The sequence below is a fragment of the Camelina sativa genome, chromosome 15, assembly GCF_000633955.1.
Source record: "Camelina sativa cultivar DH55 chromosome 15, Cs, whole genome shotgun sequence".
Lineage (NCBI taxonomy): Eukaryota > Viridiplantae > Streptophyta > Magnoliopsida > Brassicales > Brassicaceae > Camelina > Camelina sativa.
This window is the reverse complement of record NC_025699.1, coordinates 6070959-6087203: the sequence shown is the minus strand read 5'-3', so window position 1 is coordinate 6087203 and position 16245 is coordinate 6070959. Positions and strand designations below refer to the sequence as shown.

Here is a 16245-nt window from a genome sequence, read left to right as displayed (position 1 = left end):
AAAGGGTAAGGATTTTCAGGTTTCCTCCACACAAAAGAGGATAGATGTTTCATTGCCAAAATGTGTAGAAGTGAGAACATGTTCATGCTTTTAGGACAGTCCCAGTATTTAGAGTTATTTCTCCATCAATGTAATTCACTAATTTGTTTCATGCAACTCTTGTACTTTTAACTCATATTCTGTGACTCGCTCTTTAATCTTAACCAACGACCATACCGAATTGGCTTGATGGGTTCTCTTAGTATATTTCTATAAGAAGTCCAATACGAATAACATAAAAATATATAGAATTTTGGACTTCTTTAACAATGTTTGTGAAGTTTGAACATGTTTTATGACTTCATCATTTATTGGGGTTGGTACTTGGTAGTTTACAAGAAGACTATGCACAAATTTAAATCTCAGTATTCAAATATTTAAACACTAATCTACTTATTAACATGTAAAATTTTCTTTTTGGACCCTGGACCCTGTGCTCTTGCACCTCCAGCACATGTGCTAAGTCGGGCCTGCCCTTACTACCTACAAGGTACAAACAAACTTACTTATTAACTGCCACAACGAATATTTATAGGATGTTGCTTTGGCAGTGACCAATGATGTTGGAAACATGCATATATGCAAACAGTAACAGAGTTAGACAGATAAAACACATATCAATGAAAGTGAAAGAACGAAGATGTTCATAACTAAGCTAAGAAACGACCTACCAAAATAGAAAGTTATAAAGATCCACATGAACAGAGACAAAACCCAATATTCAGGCCCGGCTCACCCCTAAATCAACTAAAACATCTGCTTTAGGCCACATTATGTATATAAAAAATTTTAACAAAACGAATTCCTAGCTAAGTTGGTTATGTTGTACTAGAATATGTTCCCTGTCGTAGGTTCGATTCTCCATAATCGTAGGAACGGTCCTGCCAATACTATATATAGTTTTGAATATATTCACACATAAATAAACCCAAATTAGTAAAAAGAGGCATCTAATGGTGAAAACGAGAAAGGAAGAAGAGAATCTATTACCAGCAGATTCCACGAGGAAAAGATCTAAGAAGAAGCCACGAGCAGAAGATCTAGGAAGAAGGAACGTCGATGAAGGTGACGGTGGCTTATCAGACCTTTGGTTTTGTCAAGAGAAGCTTTACAAATCAGATTCTTATAAGACCTTTTAAGATATTCTGACTCACTTAACCAATAAACCGTACCGAATTGGTTCGATGGATTATCTTAGTATATCCTACAAAAAGTCCAATACGACTCAAATAAAAGAAAAAAATACTGTAAAAGAATTTTGGACTTCTTTTTAAAAAATGCTTGTGAAGTTTGAACATGTTTGATTGATGACTTCAGCATTTTTATTGGGTTGGTAGATTACATGACTATGCACAATTTTAAAGCCCAGTATACCATTATAATTTATTTAATCACTAATCCAAGTCCAAGTAGGCGGAAAGAACTCTCTCTAATCCTTTCTCTCTCAGCCTCTCTTTTTTTCTTGACCTATCAAAATATTAAAGGATCATAATAATAAAACAGTGATTAATAAGGGGATGGTATTGGATTCTTATTTATAAAGATTTTTGAAGAGTTTAACAAAATCATTAAGTGAGGTTATTGGTTTGAGATTTTAACAGACTTTTAAAGACTTTAAATGTTATATAGAATATGTTGTTATTAGATCAAGATTTTGTTAAACTCTATTAAAGTTCAGTGTTTTTAGTTTGTGATTTGTAAAAAGTTATTTATAATCTTAACAAATTTGGGTTATTGGATTCAGACTTTTATAAAGTCATTAAAAGTTTTGTGTTATTCAATTAAATTAAAAGAATCTAGGATTGTTAATGAATTCAATTATTATGTTATTGGTTCATGATTATAATGCAAATCTACGTTACTTGTGGTGTATGGAGATTGGATGCCAACAAGGAGTGGAGATTTATTGATGATGAAGAAAAGCATTATAATCATCAACACTTGTATAAATATATAAGAAAAATTTTTCATCAAACGTGGTTTTTGCTTCTTTGATTTGAGCTTGAAACGTTGATGTTTATGACCAATTTTTTACCCTTCTGAATTTTCTCTTCTTCAACAGAATCAAACACCAACTGTCTTTGAAGCCCTTGTTTGGGCCTACGTTGTATGATTGGGGCGGATAACCAATCTGTCGTTTTCCTTTCTGACTGCTCCGACTTAGTGAAGATGGTGTCTTATTTGGAGGACATCCAGGCAGATAAAGAGGAGTTTATTTCTTTTTCCTTAGCCTACGTCCCTCGTTCTCAGAATAGTAAAGCGGATAATTTGGCGCGACGTGTTCGCACAGTTCCGCATTTAGCTACCTACGTTAACAATGTACCTTCGCATTAGTTTGTTTGAGCCAATTTTGTTCCTCTGGTGTAAAAAAAAAAAAAAAAAAAATCAGAATCAAACACCTCAATTAATTAACCTAGAACTCCAAAACCAATATCAATCGCAACATATAAAGCTGTAGACATAATTGCCATGAGTCATCATCCTTTAATAATGAACATACAACAAGTCTCAAATTTGTTCTCCATAATTTCTTGATAACTTGGTTTTGTTCAGTTTAGTCTCTAGAATAAGACAATTTTCATCCTATTCCATGATATCTTGGATTATTCTTAAAAACAGTTGAAAACATTCAAAAGAAACTAAATACCATTATAAAAAAGAGATAGGCTTTTTTTTTTAGTTCTTTTTGTCCAGTTACGATTTGGACTTGTAAGTGAAACTTCTGTTTTAGCTAGAGGTTTTGGGTGTAGAGGAAAAATTATTTTCTTTAATTAAGGGTATAATTGGTTTTAAATTTTTCAAAAAACATATTTCACCAAACTTATCTAAATAAAGTATAGATGGACAAACTGTTAAAAAAATATCCTTTATTTCTAATTTTCTCAAAAAAAAATCTACAAAAAAAATCTAGGATTGTTAATGAGTTTAATTATTATGTTATTTATAAAGATTTTTTAAGAGTTCAACAAAATTATTAAAAGTGAATAAGTGAAAAATTGTTAAATCATTTAGGGGGGTGTATTCAACTTGACAGTTTAAGTGATTTGTTAAAATTTACAAATCCTATGTTATTCAGTCATGGATTTTTAAAAGTCTCATGAAATCCACTGTTATTGAACTGATGATTTAAAAATCTACTTTAAAATCCAATGTTATTCAAAACAATTTGTGGATTTGGATTTTAATAAGTTTTAGGGATTCTGGAGGATTTGAGAGGATTTGTTTAGTTAAAAATATAGAAATCCAAATCTCATGGTTTTAGGTGGGATTTGAAAAAATTTCACCATAAATCATATCAACTTCCCTAAAATCTATCAAAATTCTAAATTTTCAAAATCTCATCAAATTCTCCAAAATCATAGTTTCAATACACCCTCCTAAGAGTTTTGTTGATTAGTTTTCTAAAATCTTGTAAAGTGATCCAAACAATCTCTGTATTTTTGTGATACTTTCCATGACTTTTTTTTGTAAAAAAATATCTAAAATCATGAACCAATAACATAATAATTAAATTCATTAACAATCCTATATTCTTTTAATTTAATTGAATAATATAGAACTTTTAATGACTTTATAAAAGTCTGAATCCAATAACCCAAATTTATTAAAATTATAAATGATATTTTACAAATCACAAACTGATAACACTAAACTTTTAATATATTTTAACAAAATCTTATCTAATAACAATATATTCTACATAACATTTAAAGTCTTTAAATATCTATTCAAATCTCAAACCACTAACCTCACTCATTAGTTAAAAGGATTATAAAAACAGAACACATTAATATCGGATGGTCCCGAATCTTGAGCAAAATATTCGATTCTGATATGACCAACTGACTCAACCCCCATTACAAACACGTTTTTCCTCAAAGATGAAATTTTTGGATTTCTTTCCCATTATAATCCGTCCTTTTTATTCTGAATCTTCCCACATTCTCTCTACCTCAAAGAAGATAAAAAAAAAAAAAAAAAAAAAAAAAAAAAAAAAAAAAAAAAANCACTTTCCCAGGTATTCCCAAATCTAATCCCAAAACTTTACAAAGTTCTCAACTTTTTTTAACTCTAGACACTAAGTAAAAGGTTAAAACTTTCTTCAAGAAATAGGGTTTGTAAATTAGTAATTGGGATATTAAAGTTTGAAACTTTGTATTCAGGGAACGGTGGGTTTGTGATATGGGCACATCGGGCTTTTGGTTCTTTCATTGGCTCTATGATGGGTTCGTTGAAGTTCCTGAGTGGTGTGATCAACGTTGCTTCGTTTCCAGTCCTCTGTGTTACTTACTTGGATAAGCTGTTCCCTGTTCTTGAATCCGGATGGCCTCGGAACGTTTGCATATTCGCTTCAACGGTGTTCTTATCTTTCCTAAACTATACTGGTTTAGCCATTGTGGGTTACACAGCTGTTGCTCTTGGTTTAGTGTCTCTCTCGCCTTTCCTTGTCATGTCAGCTATGGCANTCGGAGACATCCAGATCGAGCCACCAACTCCCATTAACAACCTCTGATCCAAGCGGCAACAAAGCTAAGAAACTGACTTTGGTCCCTTTGATTTTCCTCATTTACTTTGAGGTCGCTGGTGGTCCTTTTGGTGAAGAACCAGCTGTTCAAGCGGCTGGACCACTTCTAGCTATTCTCGGTTTCCTCATCTTCCCTTTCATTTGGAGTGTCCCTGAGGCTCTTATCACCGCTGAACTCTCCACCACTTTCCCAGGTATTCCCAAATCTAATCCCAAAACTTTACAAAGTTCTCAACTTTTTTTAACTCTAGACACTAAGTAAAAGGTTAAAACTTTCTTCAAGAAATAGGGTTTGTAAATTAGTAATTGGGATATTAAAGTTTGAAACTTTGTATTCAGGGAACGGTGGGTTTGTGATATGGGCACATCGGGCTTTTGGTTCTTTCATTGGCTCTATGATGGGTTCGTTGAAGTTCCTGAGTGGTGTGATCAACGTTGCTTCGTTTCCAGTCCTCTGTGTTACTTACTTGGATAAGCTGTTCCCTGTTCTTGAATCCGGATGGCCTCGGAACGTTTGCATATTCGCTTCAACGGTGTTCTTATCTTTCCTAAACTATACTGGTTTAGCCATTGTGGGTTACACAGCTGTTGCTCTTGGTTTAGTGTCTCTCTCGCCTTTCCTTGTCATGTCAGCTATGGCAATCCCTAAGATCAAACCTCACCGTTGGGGTAGCTTAGGAAACAAGAAAAAGGATTGGAATCTCTACTTCAACACACTCTTTTGGAACTTGAATTTTTGGGACAATGTCAGTACTCTTGCAGGGGAAGTTGATAAGCCTCAAAAGACATTCCCGTTGGCGCTTCTTATCGCTGTGATCTTCACTTGTGTAGCTTACTTGATTCCTCTTTTCGCTGTCACTGGTGCGGTCTCAGTAGATCAGAGCAGGTGGGAGACAGGGTTCCACGCTGAAGCAGCTGAGATGATTGCAGGAAAATGGCTTAAAATATGGATGGAGATTGGCGCTGTGTTATCAAGTGTAGGACTTTTTGAAGCTCAGTTAAGCAGTAGTGCTTATCAGCTAGAGGGGATGGCAGAACTAGGGTTCTTGCCTAAATTCTTTGGTGTACGGTCGAAATGGTTCAACACTCCTTGGCTCGGGATTCTAATCTCAGCTCTCATGTCAATCGGGTTATCCTACTTGGACTTCACCGATATCATATCCGCAGCAAATTTCGTGTACACTCTAGGGATGTTTCTAGAGTTTGCATCTTTCATTTGGTTAAGAAAAAAACTACCTGAGCTAAAGAGACCTTACCGAGTTCCGCTGAAAATACCAGGGCTAGTGATTATGTGCTTGATACCTTCAGGGTTTCTAGTACTGATCATAGTGTTTGCTACTAAGATTGTCTACCTTATTTGCGGTTTGATGACTGTAGGAGCAGTCGGTTGGTACTTCTTGATCAATTACTTCAGGAAGAAGAAGATCTTCGAGTTCAACGAAGTTGATGATGATCTTGACTACAATGTCAACGAAGAAGACCATCCCAAAGTAGATGATCATGAATCATGATAAGAGTTAAAACAGAGGATCTTATATATCAACTTGAGATAGGTTTTTCAGTTAAATGTAAGTTCTTGGTTCTGTAACATCTTTAGTTTGATTAAAGAGAAACTGTATTTTGATCATTGATAGAGTTAAAAGAGAGGATCTTATCAACTTGAGATAGGTTTTTCAATTCAATGTAAGTTCTTGCTTCTGTAACATCTTTAGTTTGATTAAAGAGAAACTGTATTTTGATCATTGATAGTTATACAAGACAATACTGAACAGAGTCTTAAGAAGACATCAGATATGTCCTCTGCTTTGTTCTTTATTCACTCGCACACAAAAACAAAAACAGGAAACAAAACAAAACATAACAAGAAAGTTTGACTATGATTATATCTTAGCGTAATCGACTGTTTTCTTTCCGTCGTGTGCCTTTCTGAAGAAGTACTTGACGTAATCAGAGTAGACAACGTCTCTGTAGATCGGTTCCTCTCCGTTTGCGATCACTTCAGGTAGAGGACCAATCACGGACTCTGGTTTTGGATTCACAAAGATAGGAACAGAGATTCTGTTATTGTAACCATTGGCTAAAACACGATGCTCCACGCTCTTGTACCGACCATTGCTCAAGATCTGCATCGCATCTCCGATGTTGATCACAAAAGAATTAGGAACCGGTGGCACGTGAACCCAGTTCCCTGACGCTAGAGAACGAACATGTAGACCACCGATCTGGTCTTGTAAGAGAATGGTGAGAGAAGAGACGTCTGAGTGGCGACCAACACCTACGGTTAGGTCAGGGTTAGGGCAGATGGGATAGTAGTTGAGGTTGATCCGAATGGAACCCATGAAGAGTGACTCTTTCGTCTCGTCGAGCTCTTTAACATTGAGATTCTTCCCCAAATACTCTAAAAGCTTCCTCACCATCTTCTTTGACTTGTTCATGTACTCCAAAGTTTCATTCCTGCAAACAAATCAAGAATTATATTTAGAATCAAATCAATGATTACAAACCTAAGAAAATATTGAAAAATTGTGAAACTCACCTGCAAACATCAGGCCAGAACTGTTCAGCTTCAGCTTCAGAGACGTAGAAGAGACTAAGATAGTCTTTCCACTCAAGAGCTTTCTCTGCAAGAGGACTAAAACTAGTCCCAAACCTAACAGTCGACGACAAAGAATTCTCCTTTGTGAACTTGCTCTTCTCCTCCACAGGGAGGTTAAAGAACCTGTGAGTCGCAGCCTTGACGTCATCAAGAACTTCCAAAGGAACTCCATGGTTGACCACCTGAAAGAAACCCCAGTTCTCAGCAGCATCACAGACAGCTTCAGCGACTTTGCTCTCATCAGGGTTGGACATGTCGATCACGGGGATGGCTTCGTCTGTCTCGTTGACGAATTTGTTGATGAGTCGTTCTTCAAGTGGCTGAATGTATTGGTCTGGAAGAGCTTTGATTCCTGTTTCTGATAAACCCTTTACACCATTTCCTTTGTGGACTACGAAGTCGGTCACTTCAGCTGGGTTTGAGAATTGGGATGTGGAAAGTGTTGGAGCCATTTGGAGCTTTTTTTTTTTGGGTTTGTTTGCTTAATAAAAACTGAGACTTGTTGGACTTTGATTGTGTTGTGAAGATTAAGTTACCAGAGAGAGGAGAGGGTATTTAAAAGAAAAGATTGAAAGAAGAGAATGCAATCAGCTGATGACCGAACAACCTCTATGGCTCTCACCATGCTTCTGCCGTTTATTTTTATTTTTACTTTTCTTCCCGCGTTTATTCCTTTATTTAAATATACCTATTTGTATTAATTAATACTTTGGCTTTGGAAGATTTGATTTGGGTTATATTATTGTCAATTATCATAGGGTTATTACTAAACTATGTTAAATACATTAAAAATATAGTACATGTTGTCATGTTGTTAAGGTATACAACAACAACAACAAGTGACTAATTTCTCGTTATTAGCCTAGGCTCCAAGCTTATTGGCTGATCAAGTGTATATTTTAATGATCTTTTAGAGTGCAACTTATACAAATAAATGAATGCAAAACCTACCAGAAAATTTCAAGATAATAGAGGTTAATCAGTTTGATGTGATAACATGATAAACATGTGTGTTGTATATGTGGTATAATTAACATTATTTGTTGGTGAAACTGTATTTCCAATTATTGCATAAAAAAGTACATTAGCTCTCGTCGTGTGACTGGTATATTCAAATTAGAGATGATCTTAGAAATCAAATTCAAAAGACATCTAGGAATGCTAATTGTTTTAGATTCAATTACTTGTTTTGGATGAGTAACTCGATCCAATCAAAAACAATTTGGAAAAGGAATTAAAACTACAAATATAAAGTTGAAAAAGATAAGTATTACTAAGAGCATCATTAGTAAAGGGTACTCTCTAAGTTACTCTCAAATTATTTAAACATATAATTAATATTAATTTAAGTAAAGCAACCCTAAGAGTATTTTTGCAAAATCATTCTTTTACTAGAGAACCAAAAAAGGGTTGCTCATTCTTAAACATATTTTACAAGTTTTGTATGTTCTTTAAACTATGTAATGTCAAAGGAAAAGAATGAAAAAAAAAACTGTTTCCCAAGTTTACATGTTGTAGCAGCCTTGGCACTTCACATCCTACATTAAAGTAAACAACAAACGAAACAACAATTAGACAGGTAAATGAAAATCAGATTGGTAAATGGTAGAGAAAGAATCATGCTTTTACGGGTGTTTAGAGATGATCACAGATTGCTTTTGTGAAATCTGTTGTGGTTGAGGAGCCTCCTAGATCAGCTGTTCTATACTTTCCCTCGGCTATTGTGTTGATGATGGCGCTGTGGATCTGCTCTGCTTGTTTGTTGAGTTTCAGATGCCGCAGCATCATCAATCCACTAAGTAAAGCTGTCGGGTTCGCCAGGTTCTATACAACACCATAAAAGACAAAACATCATACTTTGGATAATTAGCTTAGGATTGAATCAAGTCTTGACTTTCAAACATTGGGCTGATAAATCTAAATCCAATATGTTTGAAACTTGATGTGTAGATCAGACTCGTTAATCCTAAATACTTTATTGGCCAGTTATTAACATCATTCAAGTAACGATGATCCAACCAGAACCGTTCTACAATATAAACTAGACAGTAATCCAATCTACAATGAAAGTCTCAGCATCTGAATGTTCTACCAAGAAAATGAAGAGAAAGAGGTGACAAATCTTCTCTCAGGAGCACAAGTTATATCATACTAAGTTTATAGATAACAGTCAGACTAAACTCACTTAGTTTGTTTCACTACTTTTGATAACGAAAACGCAGAACCATATAAGATTTCTTATCATGGTTTCGAGGCAGAACAATATAGGAAGAAAAACCATTTGTGCTAATCTTTCCTTCTTTCCTTCTCAACAAACACAAACAGAACAACATAAACAAACACTAAACAGTTGGGATCGGTTCTGATCAGAACAACATACATAAACACTAAACACTCTACTAATCTTACACAAACACAAACATAAGATAACAAGAACATAAAAGATACTCATTCATAAAAACGATATCATACAATCAGAGTAATTTAACCGTAACCCTCAATCCTCCAAAACAAAATTTCAAAAGCAAGTGAATATCAATTTAATCTCAAAAGCAATGAATCAACGCCTAATAAGTTAAATCGACAGAAAACTTTCCTCCGCCGTCATTTTGTCTTCAGAACCGAAGCGTCATCATCTTAGGGTTACACCGTTGTTCTTCGCCATCGCCTCTGCTTGCCATCATCATCCTCCATATTTAGCCGGAAAGTTCATCAGATTCGGTCTGAATCGATGGAATTTCCCGGTATTCGCAAGAATCGCCACCCAAATCGTCTTTCACCCGACAGATAAGAGAGAGAGACTCGGAAAGAAAAAAAATTGGAGATAAAAAAAAAATTGCGGTTTATATTTCTTCTGGAACCAATGGCAAAACGCCACGTCGGGTTTCTCAGGGTGTTGCTTCAGTTACTATCAGAAGCAGCGATACTCACTAAAATGGACTCAAAAATGGGTTTAATATTCTGTTTTTGGGGCCCAACAAGAGAGTACTTCTAAGAGTATTCACCACTAATGATGGTCTAAATTTCTACTTGGACAATAATTAACTCGATTTGAGTATATATTAGTATTGCATACTGTACGTCTACTCAGTGACCACATATATACACTATATGTTTTAGTGATTCCAATATTTTTGTAAGTTCCATTTGTATTAAATGTATGTTTTAGTGATTCCAATATTTTTGTAAGTGCCATTTGTATTAAAACATTGGCCAAAATGTGCATGTGCAGATACTTTAATGCATTCAACAACCACACATTAATATTTGGTAATTTGAGCAAGTGAACACTAATTAAATTGATTTAATAAGCATAGTATTGCGATAATTGATACTAACTATACAATATAATAGTAGTATTCATGAGTCATGACTCGAAAGGAGTGAAATACCAACGGTCCTCGATTGATTTGTTAGGTTATTTTTGGCTTGGTTAGGTTGGTGAGTTCATATAACAATACTACTTGTTAGTCTTTCTAATTTTTCCTTTTCTTTTTTTTTTGTATATACTAATTAGAGTATCATGAATCAAGTACTTTAAAAATCTAATAGTCATACATCACGTATATATTGACTTTTTGTCAAAACAAATTAGTTAGTGTGAACTTGTTATTTAGCAATGATAAATTGCAGAATCAAATTTTATCATATTTCGACGTCATAAATAAGTATTTTATGATGACTGTCAACAAAAGTATAAGTAAAACTATTATATGATTAAGGACTTCAGTGGCTATCCCTTAAAATAAGTATATTTTTCTTTTACTTAAAAAGAAAAGTACTAGTCTCTGTGTAATTGACGTAGTCGTACACATTACAATCGTAGGCAAAAGATCAATTATTCTATCGTGACTTATTATAATAGCATTACAGAAGATACTTGCATAATGAATATAAGCAATTTGGTTAATCTTTGTGGTAGGTGGAGAAGCGTGGGACTAGGCATGGTTCTTGTTGCGGCCACCACTATAAATGGGCTTTTTTATCTTCACCTACTTAAAATTGGCCTTTTAAAAGCCCAAACATTTCGTTTGCGTTAAGCCATTAACAAAATAACTAACGTGCCACCACAAACAGTGAAGATTCAAGAAGAATATTATTAAGCTGTAGTGTGTGTATTATTATCACACAGGCTTTAGTCAAAACCAAAAAGCCTAAAGAATCTTAATACTTTTTTTTCTTTTGTAATTTCTTGTCAAACAAGAAACTAAATAAACAAATGAAATGCTACTCTGTTACAGTAAAAAAGGGGAAAAAAGAATACAAAAGAATTTCTAAGTCACATCATCTTCTCTATTCACAAAAAAGGAATAGATCAGATCGGGAGAAAAAAAAACTTATGAATGTGCATCAGTTAAGATTTTGTGTGTGTAATATATTTGCTGGTAGTGACATTCCTCGCCATAACGGTGACATTTGAGGCGTTTGCATTTGAGATGACGATGAGAAACATAGTCTTGAAACAGAAGCACTTCTCGGAGATAAGTTCACTTGTTCTAGTGCTTGAAACTGAAGCTCTGATGGATAATCTCTTACACAACCGATCCTTGGTCCTGCACCTGTTGTCCATTTGCATGATAGTTGTTTCCCGAGTTGGAAAGATCTAGTTTCCTTTTTTGAATTGATCCTTTTCAGGATTGATTCTTCTGTGACCTTCACTACTTCACTCTCCTTGGTTTCTACCTCTTCTCCTCCTCTAGGTGAGCTCTGCTCTGAAGGCACTGACGACTCTTGTTCTAAGTCAAACATCTCTTCCTCTTCCTCTTCATCATCGTCACCCGAATCGTAGTCTTCTGATACTTTTGTTGACTTCGATCCCACGGATTGGATCTCATCGCCTAATGTGCTAAAAGATTCCATCTTTTCCGGTGTCTCGAGATCACTTTGCTTTCTTGACATGGACTCAACCCTCACAAGAGTTTGTTCTTCTCTAGTTGCATCGGCCTTATCTTGAAAAGCAATAATGGTCTTCTCAGCTTCCAACTCCTCTTCCAAAGAATGGTTTCTCATATGAGTACTTCTCTGTTTGTATAAAGAGAACTCATCTTCATCTGTAGGACTCATCTGAAAACACAGCAATAAACCACTTATAAGAACATAAACCCTCAACAGCTTCCAGCTAAAACAATGAATGAGTCATTTAATTAAAATCTCTTTCTCTTACCTTAACATCAGTGATATCGACATTGTTCTCTCCTAGAAAAGAGAGAAAGTCCATGAAATTCTCAGCTGTAGGTTGATAATGTCCACTGTGTGGCCAAACAGCCTTGAGAACACCATTCTCAACAACTAGTCTTCCTGCAGCCACAGTAGCTCCTCCAGCTAAGAAGCTTGAATGTTGAAACGTACCCTTCTTCTTCTTCCCAACATATAACACTTTAGATGTGCTGAGCACAAAAATCCATTTGGATTCACTATCTTCCATATCAGAAGTTTGAAGAATCTCTCCGCTATGCTTGTAGAAGAATTTGCCGTCTTCCACAACCACCTCATAAGCTTTTCTTTCCATCTACACAAAACATATACATGACAACANATTTGGATTCACTATCTTCCATATCAGAAGTTTGCAGAATCTCTCCGCTATGCTTGTAGAAGAATTTGCCGTCTTCCACAACCACCTCATAAGCTTTTCTTTCCATCTACACAAAACAAATACATGACAACATTAAGAAAACAAGTTCTAATTTTTTTAGCGTTGTTACTTGTTGAGCAGAGATACTAACCGGACCAAGGTACTTGATGCACTGTTGTTGAAGTTTCAACCGCGGACATTTCTCCACAAGATTTACTTCTTTCCCCTCGCCGATATCAAGCCTGTAACATTTGAATCAAACCCATATCTAAGTTTAGTTTCTTGAACTAGTACAATAAATGTTTAGCAGGAAGGGGATAATAAGTCGGTGAGAGAAGTAATTACCAGTAGAAGAAAGGTTCTCTACTCTGACAGTGGAGCCATTTGTTGTAGTAAAAGTGCAGGTTGTGTCCATACCGATGTCTCGGGTCAATCTGTTAATAAAACCAAAATGCATAAAAACAAAATCAGATTACGTTCAATAAAAAAACGAAACAACTAAAAAAAAAAAGACTTAGATGAATCTCTAACTAACCGCTTCAAGCCAGTGTTGTAAAGCAAGCTTTTGAGCTTTTCCATTCTTTGATAAACCTTTACCAACCTTAGCTGCTCTAGTCCTCGCTCTAGACCACCTTGAAATCGCCGTTTCATGTTTCTCAATATCAAAGAAAGATATTGAACTTCTCTTCAACTCAGCAAAATCCAAAAGTTTCCACCTGTGAATAGAAGACAAAACATTATTAGATCACAGCAACAACAAGTGTCTTCAAACGTAACGTTTCGAGTTAGAAAGTATAAAAACTAACCAGCTTTGCTCTACGAGCACAGCGCAATCAGCGAGCTTTCGTCTAGTACGAAAGCTCTTGTAAACCTTTTGGAGCTTAATAGCAGCTTCGTGTTTGGGATTACTCGGATCAAGAACAGAGAACTCTTTAGCAGCAATCTCAAAGCCATTGTCTTCTTTATTGTTGTTGTAATCTTCTTTGAAGACAGACCTGTTAAGAGAGATCATTCTCTCGAGGTGCATCCCTTTAAAGCTAACAGATTTCTCAACAACCATTTTGCCAGATCCCAAAGATTTCAAAATCCTAGGCTCTAGAGACCCGTCATTGAAATTGACAGATCTCTTTGGAGTCTTGCACTCGTCGTCATCACCAAAGCTTATGGACTTTACCGTGACTGAGTCAAGAGCAGCAGCCTCCACTTCGTCTTGCTCTGCGAACGAACAGGAGAATGATACCCCCATTCAACAGATGCCCCAATTCTTACCTGAAGTTAAAAATAAATAAAATAAAATCATAAAAATCAGAACTTTTCGGATCTGAAAAAAAAAAAACAGAGCATTCTTCGGGATTTGAAACAGAACCGAGAACTAATTCGTAACCGAAACACATTTTATAAGAGTGCTATTTTTAAGCTCTCTACTAATGACATAATAATTAATAACAAAAAGATTTGATAAAACCCAATTTGGTGGAAACAGAGACAAATCTTTAGAAAGCAGAGAAGAATGAAACAGAGGAGAATGAGTACCTCGAATGTACTTTTGTGATTGAGTTTAGTTCCACAAGAAGAGAAGCTCTTTTTAAGGAATCTTTCTTTCTATTAGTTGTTCTTGAATCTTCTTTTTGATTCTTTCTTCTGTAGTTCTTGAAAACAAAGATTCGAAAAAGGTTTCTTTGTTTTTGGGTTTGTTTTTTGGGTTTGAGTTAGGGAGAGAAGGAAGCTCAGAAATCGCAAGTTATATTTTACAAACTCTTCAGCAATGGGAGTTTATATATAATAATACTACCGTTCGTTCAACTCCAGAGCGACAAGAGAAAGAGAGAGAAGCGTCGATATTTCAAACCACGTGTTTGTAGCTGCGGAATATTCATACGAGGTCAAAAGTTCCATATTCAAAATCTTCACTTTACCCTATTATTATAAAAATTTAATACAGTTTACATCATCATTAAATTAGTAGTAGTAATACACATCTTTAAAATTGTTATCAACACACCAAAAAAAAAACTTATGAATTCGTACTTAATCATATACACAGTTTTGAAATATACTAGTCACTTTTTTTTTTTTTGGGACAGTAAGGTCATCCGCAATGGGGAACATTTGGTGTGTTCTTAGCCCATTAAAATTATAAATATAATGAATATTAGTATAAGAACATGTTGTCCAGTTCTTGATGTAGAACTGATCTAGGTTGATTGGATATAATTTTTTGCAAACAATTTTTCACAAATTAAAAAAGGATTTGATTTAAACTATGTATTAATTAAATAAAATATTTGTTTGTTTTAATTAAGTAATATGTTTGTTTTTTTTTTAATCTTTAATGTTTTTTTTGTTTCATAAAAATTTGGTATTGTATTTTGAATTTTAGTACAAGTTTTATAAATTTGCAATTTTAATGTTATTTTTACAGTTTTTATAAATGTAATATGTTTAAGAATATTATATTATTAAATCTTATAATCTTAAATATGTTCTCCCAATAATTAACTTTTTAACAAAATATCTTAACTACTGATCTTAAATTATTTTCATAATATTTTTACTCTAAGAATATCCTAAAGTGTTCCTCCATTGCGGATGCCCTAACTTCGTTATGATTATTTACCGGAACGCGTGACTTACAAGTTATATAAAAAAAGATTTGACTCACTCCATTTTTCTAGGGAATTCGTTAGTAGAAATTTAAAGCCAGTATAATAGTGTGACGTAGTTGCAAACGTGGAATTTTAATTAGGTGAATACTAGTTTCGTTGAAAGTTTTGGCATTTTATCCATATCTCCTAAAGAACAAAAACACAATTCAATATTATTTCAGTCATATACTAAGATTTAATGAAATTTCCTTCTTCCTTTCGTGGCGACCCACAGATTACTAATCTATTCAATCAAAAGTGTTTTGGTTGGTTAATAACAACAAAAATTATGGAATTAAATAAGCATATATACAATTAGAGTGTTTCGGTTTAGGTTTTTTTTAATCCAGAATGTAACGAGGCAATGGAACATTCAAGCTTTGCATATAGCGACACTTTATTGCATCATTTATAATCATATACATATGTTCTTCTAAATAGTTTATTTCAAAATTTTGTCGTATCGATATGATCTACGTATTAGCATATATCATGGCAATGGTTTAGTATGTTACTTAAGTATCAATGACAGTAACAACGATCCACCACACTAACACGGTAACTGTGTTAATGTAACACAAGAAAGTAAAAAGCCATGCAAGAATTGAAATAAAGGTCGATTTAGCATATGTCGACACCCCAAGTTTTACAGGATTTATAAGAATAAATAAATACCACACAAAATAAAAATCCTGTCTTGCAGTTCTTGTATTTCTTTTGTAAACATCAACCGAAAAATGTTGATTAAATAATATTAAAAAGGTGAGTGCCACAAAACATAATACATGCATATGCACACTTTCTCTTAAAAATTAGGTCGATAGCGACTTGTTTCCGTATATGTCCCTTCAACAAACTCTAAACA

At 34.5% G+C, this 16245-nt stretch overlaps 3 protein-coding genes across 3 annotated transcripts; 1 reads left to right on the top strand and 2 right to left on the bottom strand.

The window, feature by feature from the left end:
- On the top strand, positions 4497 to 6306 carry LOC104748172 (probable polyamine transporter At3g13620; the record flags this gene model as incomplete). The annotated part of the gene is made up of 2 exons (XM_010469853.1): positions 4497 to 4758; positions 4904 to 6306. Coding segments are annotated over 2 exons (1434 nt in total), but the record flags the coding sequence as incomplete, so codon positions are not given.
- Positions 6277 to 7779, bottom strand: LOC104745611 (feruloyl CoA ortho-hydroxylase 1). The gene is made up of 2 exons (XM_010466904.1): positions 7101 to 7779; positions 6277 to 7018 (listed from the first exon to the last, which is right to left on the bottom strand). The coding sequence occupies exons 1-2, from the start codon at positions 7610 to 7612 to the stop codon at positions 6445 to 6447; spliced, it is 1086 nt and encodes a 361-aa protein (XP_010465206.1). The 5' UTR covers positions 7613 to 7779; the 3' UTR covers positions 6277 to 6444.
- Positions 11373 to 14499, bottom strand: LOC104745610 (IQ domain-containing protein IQM2-like). Its single transcript, XM_019236650.1, has 8 exons — positions 14269 to 14499; positions 13542 to 14004; positions 13271 to 13451; positions 13081 to 13169; positions 12887 to 12977; positions 12727 to 12802; positions 12325 to 12593; positions 11373 to 12224 (listed from the first exon to the last, which is right to left on the bottom strand). The coding sequence occupies exons 2-8, from the start codon at positions 13979 to 13981 to the stop codon at positions 11511 to 11513; spliced, it is 1860 nt and encodes a 619-aa protein (XP_019092195.1). The 5' UTR covers positions 13982 to 14004; positions 14269 to 14499; the 3' UTR covers positions 11373 to 11510.

Coding starts and splice junctions, on each gene's coding strand:
- LOC104745611 (XM_010466904.1), bottom strand. CDS start 7,612: ATGGCTCCAACACTTTCCACATCCCAATTCTCAAACCCAGCTGAAGTG. Junction 7,019..7,100: donor TTCTGGCCTGATGTTTGCAG/GTGAGTTTCACA, acceptor ATTTGTTTGCAG/GAATGAAACTTTGGAGTACA.
- LOC104745610 (XM_019236650.1), bottom strand. CDS start 13,981: ATGGGGGTATCATTCTCCTGTTCGTTCGCAGAGCAAGACGAAGTGGAG. Junction 13,452..13,541: donor GTGCTCGTAGAGCAAAGCTG/GTTAGTTTTTAT, acceptor TTCTATTCACAG/GTGGAAACTTTTGGATTTTG. Junction 12,978..13,080: donor AGAGAACCTTTCTTCTACTG/GTAATTACTTCT, acceptor CAAATGTTACAG/GCTTGATATCGGCGAGGGGA.